Source organism: Pseudogymnoascus verrucosus (genome assembly GCF_001662655.1).
Source record: "Pseudogymnoascus verrucosus strain UAMH 10579 unplaced genomic scaffold scaffold_1, whole genome shotgun sequence".
Lineage (NCBI taxonomy): Eukaryota > Fungi > Ascomycota > Leotiomycetes > Thelebolales > Thelebolaceae > Pseudogymnoascus > Pseudogymnoascus verrucosus.
This window is the reverse complement of record NW_017263652.1, coordinates 1,506,326-1,520,965: the sequence shown is the minus strand read 5'-3', so window position 1 is coordinate 1,520,965 and position 14,640 is coordinate 1,506,326. Positions and strand designations below refer to the sequence as shown.

Genomic DNA, 14,640 nt, shown 5'->3' with positions numbered 1-14,640 from the left:
CTCACGTCCATTTTCAGTAGCCCTAGCCACCAACTAACCACTACTAACCGCTACTGACCACTACTTACCACTACTAACGCACCACTAATAACCGCTAATCACCACTAACCTGAGAAATTCCCACTAGAAATCCCATTACCGTGTATCAGATGGAGTGTGCAGACGATATTTGACGTACTATTTGCTGTACCTGCTATCTGGCCCTGTCAAGGCCAATGCCGTCCAAGACATGCGACAGCCATGAGATAATACTTTTCCCCTCTTCTCCACAAGAGATGCCGTCCCCCTGCTGCTATCTCCCCGGCTGGCGCGGTTGGCGTGGGATTTCAGCTATTCCGGATCACCTCCCTATCTATCTGTCTATCAGGGTCCAGATTCACTTGTAAGGATTCGATCCTCTTTTTCCCCCTTCTTCAATAGCCATTGTTATATATACCCGAGACCGAACAATAGCAGCCGGTCCCAACATCTACTCTTTCCAATCTACTTTTGGTTTCCTGCTTTCTTGTCTCCGTGTTCTTCTTGTTTCTTCTTCTTACACTCCTATATATTCGACTGCAAGTTCAACTTCAGATATTATCACCACATTTTGGATGCAGATGGCAATTATAGAGGAACAACCTGTTGTAAGTTCGCTGACTTCACCCAACGACTCACATGTTCTGACCTCCAACAGGCTGCAAATGTCCTTGGTGTAAGTCCTCTTACTTCCACTTCACATAGAGATCTAATCTGAACCTTGATATTTTGGTGTAGACAATTGGCACAGGTAAGTCATGCCGCGCCTCTGATCACTGTGACCTTTCTAACTTGCAACAGTGTATGTTATATTCCCACCCTTTGAAGGCTCACTTTTTCCACTTTACTGACAGCCACATCAAGATTATGGTGCATCCAAGTAAGACCAGCCCCACCCCAGAAACGTGACAACAAATATATCATGAACACATGCTAACAACCCCACAGTTACTTCCGCAGTATGGCCAACCCCTTTTTGTTCTCTTAGCCATTGCGTCCTAACCACCCTTCAGAATCTGGTCAAATTGGAAGACCAAAGATACAGATGGCTTGCCACCTGCCATGGTCTTTTTATGGGCTATTGCCGCAGTCCCATTCGGCACATACGCCATCGTCCAAGTACACTTTCCAACTGATCTATGCTCTCCAGTCGAGGCCTTGCCTTGATATACTAACGGTCAAAAGCACTTCAATACGCCACTCCAGATCCAGCCTCAGCTCCTCTGCACGCTGTCCCTCATATCATGGGTTCAGATCCTTGTCTACGGAAAGTAAGATATCACCTCCCTCACATCCCTCATCAGGGCCGCAAGTCTTGCTTACATTACTGACCTGCGTGCAGTGGGTGGTCATGGTTTAAAGCTACCATCTATGGGGTAACCACAGCGGCCATCTTTGGAGGTGCTCAGGCGGTATTAGTCCTCACGCTGAGGGTACGTTTTTCTTCCCCTCGTCTCCAATCTCACCCATCTGTCCCTGGGCAGAAAGCCAATTTTGCAACTCCAACCCATGTGTACCCTCTTCGCCCTCATTCTCAGGGATCTCTTCCCAGGCCTCCCCAGAATATTTCCAACTAACCGCCCAACAGCCCCTCTACAACCGCGGCATCGACTACCCCATGATAATCGTCGGCGTCATCGCCTCCCTCCTCGTCGCCATCGGCCTCCTCCCACCTTACTACGAGATGTGGAAGCGCCGCGGCCGCGTCGTCGGCATAAGCCTCTGGTTCATCTTCATCGACCTTCTCGGCGCCTTCTTCTCCCTCATGGCACTCGGTATGCTCCCCCGCCCCTCCCCAACCCCCAAACTATCAGCACCCTAACACCCACCACCAGTCGCCCAACACGAATTCGACATCCTCGGCGGCATCCTCTACATCGCCGTCATAATCCTCGAACTCGGCATCCTCGGCTCCCACGGCATCTGGCTCATCCGCACGCGCCGCGTCCGTCGCGCCGCTGCATTGGAGGGAAAGACCTTCGACGACGTCCTCGAGGAGAAGGCGCACGCTGGGACGCCGTGGAAGTTTTCTGAGCGGCGGTTTTGCCTCAAGGAGTCCCGGAAGGGTGGGAAGGGAGGAAAGGGGGGAGAGGATGTGGAGATGCAGGTTGAGCGGGGTGATGTGGTGGAGACCTCGACGAACCCGTCTTTGACGACGGCGTCTTCGATTAATAAGAGTGAGTCTACCTCTACCCTCTGCTGATGGATAGAAGGTGGGAGCGGAGAAGCTGACACAACGACATAGATCCTGCTGTGGCGGCTGACGGGGGCCAAAGCGGAGTCTGACGACCTTTCTGATGACTTGGTGAAATGTCACGTCTCTTGATGACACAAAAGCGTTTTTGACGACATTTTATGATACTTATATACTTATTCTTTTACTATTCTATTTTATCTCCCCTCCGAACAGACGGTGGACACGGATACCCCCCGTATATCCACACCGAGCCTCGCAATCCTCGGTCCTTTCAATCAGCGAAACTGCCTGTATTCACAATCCGCCAGTACTTCAGAGAGCGAGACTATTAGGGAAGGGAACGGAGACGGGGGTTTCTAATCACAAAAGATTTTGTTTTCTTCCTAGATGGATGGATGGATGGATGGATTTTTTCTGGACAGATACCGGGGGAAGAACGGGTCGCATTACAGAATATGAGAGAGGGAGGAGTACGATATACATAATAAGCAGCGTGTCTTCCAAAATAAAGTTCCCAATCTGAGCGAGCAGTACCTCTTCATTCTATAATATAGACCGCCTGAAATCAAACAACACCTACCTACCTATCACTCACACCCAACCCACCACCCGCCTCCGTACTTCCACCAACCGGAAGAATTGAATTGAACCAAACTAACCATGACGACACCCACATAAATACCCCTCTCCCCCACCCCAACCATCAATAACCCGGTCGCTTAGCTCAGTTGGTTAGAGCGTGGTGCTAATAACGCCAAGGTCGCGAGTTCGACCCTCGTAGTGACCAAATCATCTTTTTGTCATTTTGCCTACTTCAGTTTCTTTCTTTTTTGACCTCAATAGTGGTTGAGGTTGGGATTATTTTTTGTGTGGTGGTGGAGGGTTAAGCGAGGATGGGGGTTTCGTGGTTTGGGTTGGAGATGGGTGATGGCGATGGAAGACGTGGGTTTACAATGAGAGGAAATGGGTTGCCTATATTTTTGTACGGGGGGTCACTCATCGCAATATCTCAATGCACTCACAGCTACCAAGAAAAGCTCAGTTTCCCATCTCAAGGAGTATATAATACGCTACAGCGCCCCTCCTCCTCCGCCCACCACCATCTATCACATCCCTAACTAACAGCCCCCTCACTCCCTTCCTCCCTTCACACACCTCCTCTGGCTCACCCACGCCATCAGTAATCCTACATAACCTCCTCCCCATCTCCACCCTCACCCACCAGAAAATAGATAAGAGACCGCGGGAGGTGAAAACCTCCCCCACATAGAGTGTCAATATAAAAAACACACACCCCTAGAATGCACCACGCTCCCGTCCCACGAAACAAACGCCCAGGCTATTTATATGTATCCGACACCCATGAGAAAACGAAAACAGGAAAAACGAAAACAGGAAAAAGAAGATACGAACGGAGGTAGAATGGCTCCGACGCAGCGCAGCACAGCAACCACATAGTGCGTTTCCTCCCCACCCACAACCATCACCACGTCCCTCACCTACTCCTCCTCCCTAATAGTAGCACTCGTAGCGACCGCCTCGCGCGCAGCGCCCATCCGGCTCTTCTTGCCCTTCCCCTTTCCGCCACCGCCGCCACTCTTCTTCGGCGGCGCGTCTTTCTGCACCTCCTGCGCCGAGAAATCCTTCCACTTGCGCCATCCGTCGAAGTCGATCAGGGCCTGCATGCATCCCCATTCCATCACCTTGCGCTCGAGCCAGACAAAGTTGACGGGCTGGTAGGGGGAGTTAGTATTTATTTATCTTTCAATCATTCTCCGACTGTGGGGGAAGGAAGCGTACCTTGGTCAAGAAATCATTACACCCCGACGCCAACGCCTCGTGACGATCACTCTGCAGCGAGCTCGCTGTGAGCGCCACGATGATGACGGGGCTCTTAAACAGGATAGGCGTGGGCAATTTATCCTCTCCCTCCGGCTCCTCTGGCTTCTCGGGCGCGGTGCTCGACGCCGACGAGAAGACGCCAATGCCGTTGAGGCGCTCGAGGCGGCGGATCTCGCGCGTGGCTTCCAACCCGTTCATCACGGGGAGCTGGATGTCCATTAGGACGAGATGGAAGCCGCCTTGGCGCCATTTGGTCATGGCGTCCTTGCCGTCCATGGCGGTCTGCCAGCGCACCTTGAGGCGCTTCATGAAGGCTTCGAGGAGCTTTAGGTTGATGATGTTGTCTTCGACGATGAGGACGTTGATGGGTGGGACGCTGGCGCCATTGAGCATCCCTCCGGGCATGGAGGGAAGGTTCCTCATGAGTCTCTTCGGCTTCTTCGGTCTGGAGCTAGGGGCAGGTGAGGAATCCCGGGGCGGTGGGGCCACGATACCTGGAGCGATTGCTTCGATTTCCGGTGGAGTCGGCGGTTTCGGAGTAGGGGGTGTCTTGGAATGCTCTGCCAGTACCGGATGAACTCTCGACCTGGCCCCATGAGGCGAGGCAGTCCGACCACTGGCCCCAACGGACACGGGAGTCTGTTGCCCGTTGATAACGGGAGGCGAAGAGCTGGTCACGCGAGAAACTCGCGGCCTGGCGGCATATTTCCTCCCGGGTGATGGCAGGTTCGGGATATGCCCGGTGCCGAGGACGGATATGGAATGCGGGATGCTCGAGCTGGCTGATGCTGGCATCGACACGCCGCCCTGATGGTGGGGGGACGGAACGAGCGTAACTGGCATAGGTGGGAAGTAGTCTGTCCCAGACTCACTAGGCCGTAGTTCGTCGTGATAGTATAATGTGGCTCTTGGAGATTGTCGCGGAGCCGGCCTGACGGGGACATCGATAATCAAAGCTTCGTGTACGGTTTGGCCACCGGGAAAGTTGGCGTCTATCGTCCTCGAAATCGGTTCCTCGGGCCCAAGGATCCTTTCATGTCGATTTTCACGACCATGGTCTCTCGAATGGTCCCTCGCATGATCCCCCCTCGAGCAAATCTTCAACGTAACATCCGGCGCGTCGAAATTCCTCCCCAGCGAATTCGCGTATTTCCTCAAAATCATATCCCGCACATCATCCACCAGGTCGTCCTCATTTATAGTAACCAGCGTCGCCGACGAATTGGGCCTCTTGACCCAGATCTTCCTCATCAACATGCTGCCGTTGATAGTCGACTGCTGTCCGCTCGCGCTGCCCTGCTCTCCCCTTCCCGACTCCAAGTTCGCCGCCTTCCCGATCTCGAGGAGTGTCTGGATCAGCGCCGTCTGCTGTGTCGGCAGGAGCGATTGGCGCCGCTCGCTCTCTCGCGGTTGCGAGCTGTCGGAGGGATTCACCGGCATCTGTATTCCATTTCCAGGCTCCAGGTCGTCGATGGGGTCGTCTGCGCCGGGATTCTCGAGCTGCTGCTGCTGTTGTTCAGGGTGGTGGGTTCCTGACTCTTGCTTCTCGACTAGTTCAGGGTTGCTTTCTAGCTCTGGGCGTTCCGTCTCTAGATCCTCGGCGTCGTGAATGCGCTTATCTCCCTCCTCCTGCTCTGTCGGTGTATTGGCAGCGGGACTCGACAGCGACGGTGCGGTAGTTGGCAGTGAAGACGGCAGCGTAGTCGACGTCTCAGTGTCTCGGTCGTGGTCGTCGAGATTCGCCGTGGCGCCGGGCGGACCACCCTGTGGCTGCGCGAGTGGATGTGGGTGTGGCACAGGCTCCGCAGCACCCCGATAGCGCGGATCGCATTCCAGACTAACGCTACTGGCGTCGTTCGAGCTGGAACGCCAGGCGGGCGGCGAGGTGCTGGGGATCCGCTGCGACGACGACAGGCCTGGTAATCGCTGTGGTTGGATGTCGCTGCTGCTGCTGTTGGAGTCGGTGGAGTTGTGACGGTGGAACTTTGCGCGGATTCGGCGTTTGAGGTTGTGCATTGTGAGGGGCCGGCACTGGGCCAGTCGCTCGCTGTGCTGTGGACCGTCGTTGTGTTCGCATTTGGGGTTCACGGAATTGTATAAGAAGGGAAGGCGCTCAATTGGTATATTCGGGTCCCTTTTCTTCTGGTAGAAGGTCTATGAAGAGGGATATTTAGTAATATATTACACGGCAGGCACAGAGGTGTGAAAAAAAGTTATAATAAGAATGTACATATAGGCAGGTAGCTCTTTCCAGGCATTCACTCACTGATCCCTGGATGAGTATCAACGCCTTCTCATGGTGGAAACTTGATTGCTATATTCGCCACTTCCTCATTTCCTCACTTATTCTCATTTCCCCCGACATGGTTCAAGGTATTTATTTGGCCCATCGAGGAATTGTGGGAGTGGTATTGTAGCAGGATAATAAATTTCGTGTGAATAGTAAATAATAAAATAAAATATAAATCTACCTACCATAATATCAACCTCCAAAATAGAAAATACCACCGTCAATCCAGACCTTGGTACCAGTTAATTTCGACATTCAAAGCCATCTCCCATCATATAAATCCAATTCCATCATAAGCCCCCCTACCCACTCCGTAGTAATTAAAACCCTTCCCAGTAACTGGAAACAAATCCCAGAAACAATCCCCAACAACCGTCATCAAAAACCAACCCCACGCCACACTCACACCTACCAACCAAACACACACACTTCCCCACCACCCCCCCCCACCAGGGGTCCTTCAAGGCGAGATGCCAATTTCCAACTTTCCCATCTCGCCAGCCACGGAAACTCGTGGTTTGTGTTTCCGGTTCGGATTTTATCCTAAATGCAAAAAAGGCGTTATTGCAACTGTAGTAACTCAACGACGTAAAGTATGTATACTGAGCCCACTACATTGGTCGAGTGGGTGAGTTAATAGTGAGTGCTGTGAATGTTATCAAAGGGGGAGAGATGTTAGAATAACAGGTAAAGAGTATCACAATAAGACGAATATATGTATGGTATGGTCAACGACTGCATTCTCGCAAATCCAAGACTTTGTCTACTCCTCATCCATCGTCTTTCCACTTCATATCCCACCTCCTAACCACCACCATGCCCAAAGCATCCCCACCCATCCGAGACATTACCCATCACGCTCGCCCAAAAACTCAAAACGAATGTGAATGTGAGCTTCCCCTCAAAACCCAGCTCAAGCAATTTCGTAGGTATCGTATTTGTCTAAACAGAACAAAAAAATCATTCTCTCCTTCTCTAAAAAGAACGCCTTTACTCCGGCCTAGCAGGGCTTATACCAGCTCTTGCGATGAAGAAGGTTTCTGGAATGTTTTTCCCCGCGCGCGGCGCAGATGGTGATGTTTCACCTTACATACACGACAATATCCCTCCCTAATCCCCGTACCCAACACACGCGCCATGCAAAAAAAAAAAAAGGATCATAATACAACGGTGTTTGTTCGCGCGCCGTCGTCTCCACCGTGGTAATAGTAAAAAGAGACCGCCGCAGACGCTCCTTCCCCACCAGACCAGCAGGTCCAAGGCAAAGGCCTACATGGCCGTGCTCCCGGGTAACCTCACGAAGCGATGGCCCGTATGGTTCGAAGGCGGAAGATGATTATGCTGCACGACCCTCGCGCGGTTATTCCCGGCATACCCACTACTGCTGGCCTTACTGGCATCGATGACAGTGCTAGGGTCCTCGTATGTATCAACCTGGCAGCACTCGATGTTGCGCAGCCAGCGGTTGCGCGCTACGTCCGCCATCTTGATGCGCTTCGCCGGGTCGGGGTGCAGCATCGCGATGAGCATGCGGCGCAGGGCGGGCGGGTTGACCATTTGATCGAAGGCCACGACGTGGGGGTAGTCGAGCTCGGTGATGGTTGCGCCGGGGGGGTGCTTCGCTTCCCACTTCTCCCAGCCGCGGACGAGGGAGTCGTAGTGTCTGTTTCCGCGCTCGGCGCGGGGCCAGAGAGCGCCGCCGAAGATGACGTGGAGCATGACGATGCCGCTGCTCCAGACGTCGAGGCCGCGAGGGTCGTATTCGCCTGGGGTTGATGTTAGGATTTTGTTTTGGGTATTTGGGGGTTGGGGGGGGGGGGGGGGGGGGGGGGGGGGGGTTGCGGGCTTACCATTCTTAACTACGACTTCCGGAGCGATGTACGGCATGCTCCCACAGATTCCAGGAGCGCACAGCCGCACCTCGCCCATTTCTTTGCCGCATTGTCCGCCGGCTTCGCGGAGGCCGGGGTGAATGCCCGAGAAGACCTCCGAGACACCGAAGTCGGTGATCTTGATCTTGCTCGAGCTGGTCACGAGGAGGTTTTCCAGCTTGATGTCGCGATGCGCGATGCCGTGCTGGTGGAGGTAGTTGACGCCCTGGACGAGCTGCTTGAAGATGCAGAGTCGGTCATTGAGGCGGTCGGGGCCGGTGAGGTAGTTCTTCTGCACGAGACTGAAGAGGTCGCCTTCTTGGCAGTACTCCATCACATGATTCCATCGCCCGTTGTGCGTACAGAGGCGTATGCTCTCTACAATATTCGGGTGGTGCAGGCTCTTCGCGATGCTGAATTCCGACTTGACCTTCTTCTCGTAGTCCTCCTCCACCTCGCCCGTTCGCTTGCCGCGAAATTCCTTGACGGCATGCAGCTCCGACCCGCCCTTGCGCGTCATGAGTGTAACTTTCGAGGTCGCACCCTTACCGAGTGTCTTGCCACGTCGGCCAATGAGTTTGCTCTGGTCGGAAAATTCCTTGTGCAGGTCCACAACGTCAACCCAGAAGTCGTCTGGCAGACTCAGACTCATGCGCCTTGCCTTCAGGCCCGTTCCGGCCTCGGCAGGGAAACCCCACTCGTGTCTCGTGAGCTCAGGTTCTTTTAATTTCGAGATTTGTGTGGTACTCCGCAGATCTACGCTGGTCGCTCTCGGCCTGGGAGCTGGCTCCTTCAGGTCCTTTGGCCCCGCAAAGGTTATGAATCTCTGGCGGAATCCGATGCCACTAGAGGCGCGGGATTTCTTGCCCAGGAACTGCGAAGCGTCGGGCTCGAGCATGGTCGCCTTCTTGTCCCGCGGCGTACTCGACGGTGATGGCGGGGAATTCGAGCGAGTTGTATCCGACGACTCGACCACCGAGACACGACGTGCGCCAGGGCTGCGTTGAAATAGCATTGTGTCTGATCCTCCACGAGACGGGTTCGGGGAAGGGTCTTCGATGGCGGATGTGCCGGAAGCCGCTGCGGGGTATTGTGACTGGGAATTTGATCGACGGAAGAATTGCGAGAGGCCACGCTTGATACCGGAGTCGACGGCGGATGTAGGCCGTTGTGGCGACGCATATAGAGATTCGTCGACGGAGGCACGTTGCTCTCGATTCCTGTCTGACGAAGACTTTGGCGGCGGTGTAGCGGCGGTGTTGACGAGCAGCGGTGGCTTCCCTACATTTGAGAAGGCCTCTTGTGAAGTGTCGTATTTTAAGTCGTCAGGAGGGGTATGGCGGAAGTCGTGGGGTGGTTGTGTGTCAGTCGGAGTTAGGGGTTCGTTGGCGGCCTCGCTGCCGGTCTCGTCTTCTTCTTCTTCAGGGATTGGACTTTGTAGGTCTATAGGACGACTATCGGGCGATTGATCTCTGCTTTGTGCGGGTGGCGTGGAGCCTATTTGAAATAAGGGTGCTCGATGCTTCGAGGCGGTATCATTCGGAGCAGTCGAGTGTAAGTTTTCAGTCTGTGGCATCCTGACGACTTGAACTGACGACATTTCTGATGATAAGATTATTGAGGCCAATGGAGGAGTGGAAAGACCGGTCAAATGGTGACGGCCTTATATTAGTCCTTGGTTAGAGGACGGAAGAGTCGGTTCGGGAGAGTCCGATTACTCGCGATTGGACTGGACGGGAGGAACCAAAGTTTGCAGAGAACAAGAGTGAGCCGATTTCCGAGTGCAGTTACGGCACACACAGCGGATATAGATTCGTATGAGCAGAGTATGAATTGACGAGATTCTCCATTAAAAGCACTTGTTGTGTCTGCTGTGTCTGGACAATACCCATACAGGGTTGGACCGTGGTCGAGTTTAGTTCCAATCCGTTGAAGGGGTCTGAGACAGGATGTTGAATGACGAGTAGAGGGCGCAAGCCGAGGTGACAGTTAGGCGGACAAGCGGGAGCGATTGGTGATTTGAATAAGTATATATGTTCGATATAGAGTCGAAGTTAGTTTGTAGTTGTTTTGTTGAGGTAGTTGGTAGTTGGAGAATGAGGGTTTTGGTGGAGTTTATTAAAGAGGAGACGGAATGCATTCAGCAGTCTATTTGAGAATAACGGGAGATTCCAAGACCCAAGCCTAAGTTGGGGGGTTGATGGAGGAGGGGGGGGTGGGTGGAGGGGGCGGTGTTGAAGGCGGGGGGGTGTGAATGTATGGAGGGTTGTATGAGGGTTGTATGTAGTATGGGGAGCGTGGGAGCGTGGGGTGGGGGGATTCTTTTGTTGGCGGACTGGCGGATTTTAGGTGTGTGGTTGGTGGTGGTGGGTGGTGGGTGGGTAGTTTGGTGGGTGTGGTTGGTGGGTGTAGTTGTAGTGGTATGGAGTTGGAGTTGGAGTTGGAGTTGGAGTGTGTGTGTGGTGTGTGGTGTGTGTGGTGGTGTAAGTGGTGTTAGAGGGTGGCGTGGAGGTGGTAATAGTAGGTAATAGGAGTAGAGGAGTGGAGCCTTTCTTTTTAGGCCTGTACTTTTGTCCGTACTTGTCTCCGTACTTGTCTCCGTGATAGAGGTACGTGATAGTGGTAGACGTTTTGAGAGGCGACTAGCGATGACTAGCGATTAACCGACTAATCTGGAGAGGTTTGGAGAGAGTTGGTTTGGAGAGAGTTGGAGGGGGAAGGAAGCAAGCTAATTAGCGTGCTCTAGTACGGTAGATAGTACAGTAGAGTAGCTTGTCCAGCGGCCTGTCGAGTGGCCTGTCGATGGCCTGTCGAGCAGAAATAGAGCCTTTTGAGCAGTAGTCTGCCTGCGAGTGACACGGATATTCTGTTTGGCGACTCCAGCTTCCAGGATTTGGGACACTTGGGACTGCTTGGGACAAACTTGGGACCCTTCTTGTCTCTATTTGTCTCTATTATGTGCGTACCGAGGAGGATAGAAGTGGTGTCTCGTACAGTATGGCACTGCACCGAAGTCCGGGGTATCAAGGACCGTATAGCGTATGGGTAGGTAGATGTATATGTATAAGTATATGTATAGGTATAGGTATAGGTAGTGGTATGGGTATAGGTATGTATTGGTATTGGTATAGGATGCAAAAAGATGCGCAACGCAGGGCAGGGAAAGGCAAGGTATATATATCTCTCGCGCTATATATATATATATATATATATACACACACACACACGAAGAATGTATGTATGTACGTGCCAGTCTCAGCTGTCGGTAGGTTTCGATGTAGAAGTGTTTTATTATAGGTGTGTAGAAAATGATTGAGGTGATTGATTAAGAGTCCTACGCCTCTACTCTACTCTCGTACAGTGGAGTAAGTACGGACTCAACAAGTCGGTCGTAGGTACCCTATACAAAATATTGATGGTGGAGCAAAAAAGATCCGAGTCGGCGTTAAAACATTGGCATTGGTTGACATGACCTGGGCGGCACTACTTTAGCATAAGATTGTCACTATTTTCGAAGGGCGGCGTCGATACTTAAATACAAGAAATAAATACAAGAAATAGGTACGTACGTAGGGGATAGATGATGGAAAGATGGGGGGTGGGAGATGGACCGGAGAAAGGCAATCCCATCATCATAGCCCACTACAACCACGACCAGGAAGGAGCCCACAAGAGCCATCCAAGACTTATGACTGGCTTGCGGACACTTTGACTGGCTTCATAAAGAAGGTTCCTTCTCGGCCTAACTAGCTAATTCAACGTGCCGCGTATCCATCAGGTAAAAGCAGCCAAAGTAGCCAATACCCGCCAGAGAACACCACCACTTGTTGCGACGGCTGCCACAGTTGCGTGCTCGGCGCTGCGCTATGTGACAAATGCCACGATACTTGGCATCTGTGGTGATCTCTTGGGCTTGGGGACACTTTTGATAAAGGGGGGGGGGCTGTGGTCGACGGGGACGACGACAGGAGGACGGCGAGGCAGAAAACGACGACGATGATCGATGATCGATGCACGAAGTAAGGGGAAAGAGCGACGCCGAGAGAAAACGGTTGAGGGGGAGATGTCACACATGATGGCTTGGTAGATGGCTCTGAATGGCTCTGTATGGTTCTGTGCTGCTCTGAATGGCGCTGTAGGGCTCTGTATGGCTTGATATCCTCAAGATGCCCCATTCCGGCTTATATGCCGCCCACAGCACACCCCAAAACTCCAAAAGCCAAGAAGTCGATCGCTGGGTTGATGACGACTCTGTGGCGACCGAGACGGCCGGGAACGCTCCTTCCCTCGATCGTCGTCGATGCTTGGCGCGCATCCACCCGTCTTCACCTCCTTTTGCCAAATCACAATAAGACAAGTAAAAGACATTGTTGAGATTTGAGAGTTGAGATGTGGTTATTAATGAGGCTGTTCAGAGCTATTCAGAGCTGCTCAGAGGCTGTTCGCATTCCTTATCAGTAGCACCCGAAACAACGTTACGAGTGATGTTTAACCAAGCACTTGGCGGCAATTTTACTTTCTTAATTCGAATCGCACAGCCTCTCTTGTGTTTCTCATGATCTCATGCCGCGACCATCAACGGCGGAAATTGAAGCTGGAAACGGGAGGAGACAGCAGGTAGAACGGGAGTGGAGGGGAGTATGATCTATCCTATCCTTCCTCGTACCTCCCCCTTACTTTCCCCCGTTAGTCATTCCACTGTCCACTGAAGACATTATGAGCGCCGACCCGCGTGGGACGAGAGATACGCACTGTCGCTTCAATCTCATTAGTAAATTCACGGACAACGGCACACATCTGTTGGAGAACAGTCAGAAATTAAGTAATTAATTATGAATGACGCCCATTAATTAATGCTGACTGACGGCTCGCTCGGCTACCAGATCTATCCTCCAGCCAGCCAAGAGTCGGCGCTTACAGCGTCTTTTGATGCCTTTTTCAGATCCGATAGATACACCCACTTTCCCTCTATCATTTCCTATCTCACCCATACTGATATGATAAACCTTGCCTACCTTACATATATATGTATGTAGGCCGCTCCATCGGGCTCCAAATCACCCATCAACACATCACCTACCCCGCGATGCGCGCGTGTGCGTGTGCGATGCAGACATCCAAGCGGAGCAGCGCACCTTTCTTTTTCCTCCCGACCCCCGCCCTCCTCCCTCGCCGACAGCCATCCAGCGCGGGCCACGATGACCTCCAAATCTCCCATCCCAGCTATTTACCTCACTTCTTACCTCACCCTCCCTCCCGTCCCGCCCATCGCCATCTACATATTACATATGCGTCCGTCCATTGTAGGTCACGGCCGCCCCATCGCTACACCGTCCGTCCGCGTCGCTTTCGAATCTATCAGGCGAGGACACACACGGGTACGGGATAGGTAATGATTATGTACAGTACTGTACCCGTAAGCGTATCGTGGTGCGGAGTTCAACAATAGAACGGCTTAGGGCAGCGATGGGGGCTACGTCCCCCTCCCCCTCCCCCTTCCCAGATCCCAAGGGGATCTCGTTTTAGATCTACGGGCGGATATGACCGGGAATGTCGGATTGGCATGCGTTTCCTTCACACATGATTGCATGAGAGGCGTGGGGGTCTCGCGACGTCGCTCCGTTTTCTGACGCCCCCCCGGCATTCGGGGCGGCCTGTGGTGGGCGAAGGGCGTACGTGTCTGGACCCGACGCCCGCCGCCGCCACTGTAGATAGATACGATACGTTTACGATATTACACGGTACGGTGCAGTTGCAGGATGCAGCTGGAGTGAGGAGATGAGAGGAGAGAGGATAGAGGAGAGTCAGATGCCTCTCCTTGCTTGCTTGGGCGCGCGTCGGGAACATAAATATAAGGTAGGTGAAGCGACGGAGGTCCGACTCGTAAAAACGTGTGAGGCATTTATGCCGTCGCGTCGACTGGATGGGATGGGGATAGGGATGCGTGTCGCAGGCTGAACTACTTACTCTCCTCTCCATAAACCGCACTTGCCTCAATCGATCCCCTTCAGCCCTGACACCATCTCCCCATCTCCCCATCCATCCCCATCAAATGCACTGGATCGTAGTGGACCCATGGTCCTCCATCAGAACACTCACATGCAGCGCCCATCTGCCTCCCCAATCAAGCTTTCCAAGCACCACCCACCGCATCCAAATGGGCGGTGAGGTCCGCGCCAGCCGGGATGCTGACGCATACAAATCGACAAGGCTGGCTGGATAATACCTGTCCTCGCACAACAGAAAAGAGAATGCCTCGCTGAGCTCTGAGCGCACCCGGCCGCCCCCTCAACAACCGGTCCTGTGCCTGATTCCCCAATCCAGAACGTGCAGCGCGTCCACCAAAGTAACACAGCATCGCCCCTTACTTACCTTGCATCCCCCCACTACGGCCCTACCAATCACGTGCGCCGCGTTCGGAC

At 53.1% G+C, this 14,640-nt stretch overlaps 3 protein-coding genes and 1 non-coding gene across 4 annotated transcripts; 2 read left to right on the top strand and 2 right to left on the bottom strand.

Annotated features, from left to right (window-relative positions):
• Nucleotides 1–599: 599 nt before the first annotated feature.
• Nucleotides 600–2,304, top strand: VE01_00536 (uncharacterized protein; the record flags this gene model as incomplete). The annotated part of the gene is made up of 9 exons (XM_018270066.1): nt 600–626; nt 677–694; nt 967–977; nt 1,032–1,137; nt 1,204–1,289; nt 1,361–1,451; nt 1,607–1,793; nt 1,854–2,195; nt 2,264–2,304. 9 exons carry the CDS (start codon nt 600–602, stop codon nt 2,302–2,304), a joined length of 909 nt encoding a protein of 302 aa, XP_018135303.1.
• Nucleotides 2,305–2,928: 624 nt separating this feature from the next.
• On the top strand, nt 2,929–3,003 carry VE01_00535 (the record flags this gene model as incomplete). Its single annotated transcript has 1 exon — nt 2,929–3,003. It is a non-coding gene; the product is annotated as a tRNA-Ile (tRNA).
• A 249-nt stretch (nt 3,004–3,252) lies between these two features.
• On the bottom strand, nt 3,253–6,411 carry SSK1 (ssk1 response regulator receiver). Its single transcript, XM_018270065.2, has 3 exons — nt 6,324–6,411; nt 4,016–6,211; nt 3,253–3,948 (listed from the first exon to the last, which is right to left on the bottom strand). The coding sequence occupies exons 2-3, from the start codon at nt 6,071–6,073 to the stop codon at nt 3,715–3,717; spliced, it is 2,292 nt and encodes a 763-aa protein (XP_018135301.1). The 5' UTR covers nt 6,074–6,211; nt 6,324–6,411; the 3' UTR covers nt 3,253–3,714.
• A 524-nt stretch (nt 6,412–6,935) lies between these two features.
• Nucleotides 6,936–10,429, bottom strand: VE01_00533 (uncharacterized protein). Its single transcript, XM_018270064.2, has 2 exons — nt 8,198–10,429; nt 6,936–8,113 (listed from the first exon to the last, which is right to left on the bottom strand). Exons 1-2 carry the CDS (start codon nt 9,816–9,818, stop codon nt 7,617–7,619), a joined length of 2,118 nt encoding a protein of 705 aa, XP_018135306.1. The 5' UTR covers nt 9,819–10,429; the 3' UTR covers nt 6,936–7,616.
• Between the last annotated feature and the right edge of the window lie 4,211 nt (nt 10,430–14,640).

What these genes read in the sequence shown, in the direction of transcription:
- VE01_00533 (XM_018270064.2), bottom strand. Translation starts at nt 9,818, where the DNA reads ATGTCGTCAGTTCAAGTCGTCAGGATGCCACAGACTGAAAACTTACAC. An exon ending in GGAAGTCGTAGTTAAGAATG is followed by an intron (nt 8,114 to 8,197) that starts GTAAGCCCGCAA and finishes CATCAACCCCAG; the next exon opens with GCGAATACGACCCTCGCGGC.
- SSK1 (XM_018270065.2), bottom strand. Translation starts at nt 6,073, where the DNA reads ATGCACAACCTCAAACGCCGAATCCGCGCAAAGTTCCACCGTCACAAC. An exon ending in GTAATGATTTCTTGACCAAG is followed by an intron (nt 3,949 to 4,015) that starts GTACGCTTCCTT and finishes TCCCCCTACCAG; the next exon opens with CCCGTCAACTTTGTCTGGCT.